Below are 2983 nucleotides of genomic sequence, written 5' to 3' on the forward strand. Positions count from 1 at the left end.
CAGAGGCTCGGCCTGGCTCCTGCCCAGGAGTCCTCTAGAAAGCCCGAGCCAGGCAGCATGGCGGTGACACTGCCAGGAGCAGGGTGACAGCAGGGTTGTGCCGTGCAGCGTTACAGCCACAGGGATCTGGTGTTTCACACAGAGACAAGGCACCTCTTACCCGTTCTTCTTTGGCAGATAGGCCTCCATCTCAAAGAAAACGTTCTGCCTCTCCTTTATGAGGCTCTGGGTCTCCTGGATGGACTCCTCCTGGTCAGGACTCACCTGGGCTTTGCATCTGGGGAGGAAAGACAGCGCTGGCATCAGGATAGTGCCCGTAACGCAGTCACCGTGTGCTGGCACTCAGGTGACAAGGACACCCCAAGGACAGGGAAGATTGAATGGGGGCAAGTCCATGATTCCATCTGCAGGGTGAGCTCCTCTGTCAGGCTGGGATGCGGCTCGGGAAAAGGGAGGAGGAATGAGGGCGAGGGGAGGCCGGGTGGGTCTTCTCCTCAAGGAAGGATGGAGAGAGCAGTTGCAGCCCTTGCAAGCTCTGAACTGCAGACAGGTTCAGAGGGCAGAGGAGAGGGAAGCTGAGGAAGATCCACCTGGGTGAGTCCAGACCTCGGCAGCACTTCGCTGTCAGCAAGGCTGTGGTCACGTTTGTCTTGAGTCACGTTTGTATTGGAGATGGAGCCCTGAGGTGAGTTCAGTAGCCTCGTCCTTGCGGCTCTCCCCTCCCGCCCCCGTGTCATCACAGGGCACCAACTTACTTTTTGAGGGACAATGACAGCTCTTTCAGCCGCTTCTTCTGCCGTGCAATGGAACTGGAGATCCCATCCTGAAGCTTGGTTAGCTCCTCGAGTTTCTGCTTGTACAGCTTGTGATTATCCTGGGAAGGAGAGACTGGCATGAATTACAGCTGCCTGCCCAGCCACCCCTGTCCTTGGGCTCTCTGCGGGGGCACCTGGTGATGCATCTGTTAAACATGGTCTTTAACTTCACCTGTGCAGCAGCTGGGTAAGACAAGAGGTGGCTGGAAACCAGGGGCAGAAGGCCAGGCATTTTTGGGGACAGCCTGCAGCCATCCCTGCTTCCATGAGGGCAGAAGCAGCCGCTGGGGATGTCCATCCCTAATCCCAAGGAAGTTATCTAGAGGTGCAGGCACATCTGCACAGCCTGGTCCTGCTGTCACACATGGCTTGTGTCCAGCCCCCCTCCAGCTGCAGGCTGTGAAAGTTCAGCTGGGAAGGAGGTCTTGCTCCAGGGATGCTCCTGGGGTTGGGAAACCATTGACTGTGGCACAAGGGACAGGAAAGACTTGGAAGGAAAAAATGCTGCTGGGGCCAGGGTTACAGCTGAGGGCCACAGCCAACAGGGAGAGGTGGCTTTGACTGCTGGTGCCCGTCAATGAGCTGGACAAAGGGGACAGACAGACTTGCAGTGGGACAACGGCCAACTGCCGGGCTCCTTGTGCAGTGGTAACCCAACCGCACCTGCGTAAGGCTAGATGCCATTCTTCTGCTATATTTAGAAAGGAAAGGAGAGAGGGTGCTGGATCAGTGCTCCTTCTTGTCCAGGTCAGCTGGAAAACAGCCTCACCTTGGCCACGGGCAGCCTGAAGAGTCACTGGAGAGTGACTTTTTACAAGGGCAGGGGGTGACAGAACAAGGGGTGATGGCTTGAAACTGGAAGAGGGGAGGTGGAGATGAGATCTGAGGAAGAAATTCTTCACTCTGAGGGTGGTGAAACAGTGTCCCAGGTTGGCCAGAGAAGCTGTGGCTGCTCCTCCCTGGAAGTGTTGAAGGCCAGGCTGGATGAGGCTTTGAGCAGACTGGTCTAGTGGAAGGTGTCCCTGCTGATGGCAGGGGGGTTGGAACTGGATGAGCTTTAAGGTCCCTTCCAACCCCAACTGTTCTATGAACGCCACCTCCACCTGGGAATTAAATGCTCCTCACAACAACCCTTGGACTAGACCTTGACACACACACATTTTAGCCTCTGTAGCTCTTATCAAGCACTTTATCAGCAGATCTTCCCAAAGGAGAAAGGTGAAACTGAGATGCAGAGAAGGGAAACAACTCTGTCTCCCTCCGGTGACACGCAGGGGCCGGGTGGGAACAGATCCCAGACAGCTCCAGCTCCCCCAGCAGTGATTTATATCCCTGATCTCTCACGGGACATTCCCTCCTTGACCATCAAGCTTTCCTGCTCCCATGTGGAGTCACCTCTTTCTCTTGCTCTGGAGTTAACTGAGAGCAAGTGACATTAGGGACAGCTCCTTTAATGGTGCTGGGATGCTTTAGCACCACACTGGGACACAGCTGGGATCAGGAGCCACCCCAGGAGAAGGATTCCAAAGGAAAGGGACAGCAGCACGCAGGGTTCAAAGCAGACCGGGGACATCCACACCACCCCTATGGAGCAAGAGGAGGTTTCTCAAAGCCTCCCTTGCCCCAGATCTGGGCACCGCTGTGATGTGTCTGCACCAACATCCGCTTCGCCCGGCTCCCGGGGGGGAAGGAGGGGGAAAGGGAACTGGTGCAGATGCCGCTGATTGATCTGAAGTGCAGCAGAAGATGGTTGGCCAAGTTTTTCCTTGGGTGACCCCTGTCTGAGCCCAACCCTGCCTGCTCCTTTCCCCTGGCAGCGAGTGTCCTGGGGATTAGACAAAGCAAGTGGAGATGCCACCAACACCGGTCACCTTCCTGGCACAGAGCCCCAGTGGGTGCCCGGGGTGGAGGGAGGGTGGCCAGCGGGACAAGGTGTCTGGCTGGAGTGTCACCAGACTCGTGGCCACCCCGCTCGGCTGGCCGGCTCCCCTTTGAGGCTGGCTTCGGGCTGAGAGGAGCGATATGGAGTGTGACACCATCTGCTCGGCTCCCCCGGGCCGTGCCGGGCAGCGCTGTTCCCGCTCCCGGCCTTTGGAATCCCGCAGGTCCCACCGCTCCAGGCCCGGTCCCTGCGGGCTGGGCGATGAGACTGGGAAGCCCCGGCTCTG

General features: G+C 57.6%; 1 protein-coding gene across 1 annotated transcript in view; it reads right to left on the minus strand.

The window, feature by feature from the left end:
• Positions 1-895, minus strand: part of TMEM120A (transmembrane protein 120A) — a 5300-nt gene extending 4405 nt beyond the window's left edge. Inside the window, exons 1-2 of the mRNA XM_010168454.2 lie at positions 756-895; positions 161-277 (exon numbers count right to left, since the gene is read on the minus strand). Of these exons, the coding sequence (XP_010166756.2) occupies positions 161-277; positions 756-895 (257 nt within the window). The remainder of the gene's footprint in view (positions 1-160; positions 278-755) is intronic.
• Positions 896-2983: the final 2088 nt, after the last annotated feature.

Source organism: Antrostomus carolinensis, unplaced genomic scaffold, assembly GCF_000700745.2.
Source record: "Antrostomus carolinensis isolate BGI_N321 unplaced genomic scaffold, ASM70074v2 scaffold9235, whole genome shotgun sequence".
NCBI lineage: Eukaryota > Metazoa > Chordata > Aves > Caprimulgiformes > Caprimulgidae > Antrostomus > Antrostomus carolinensis.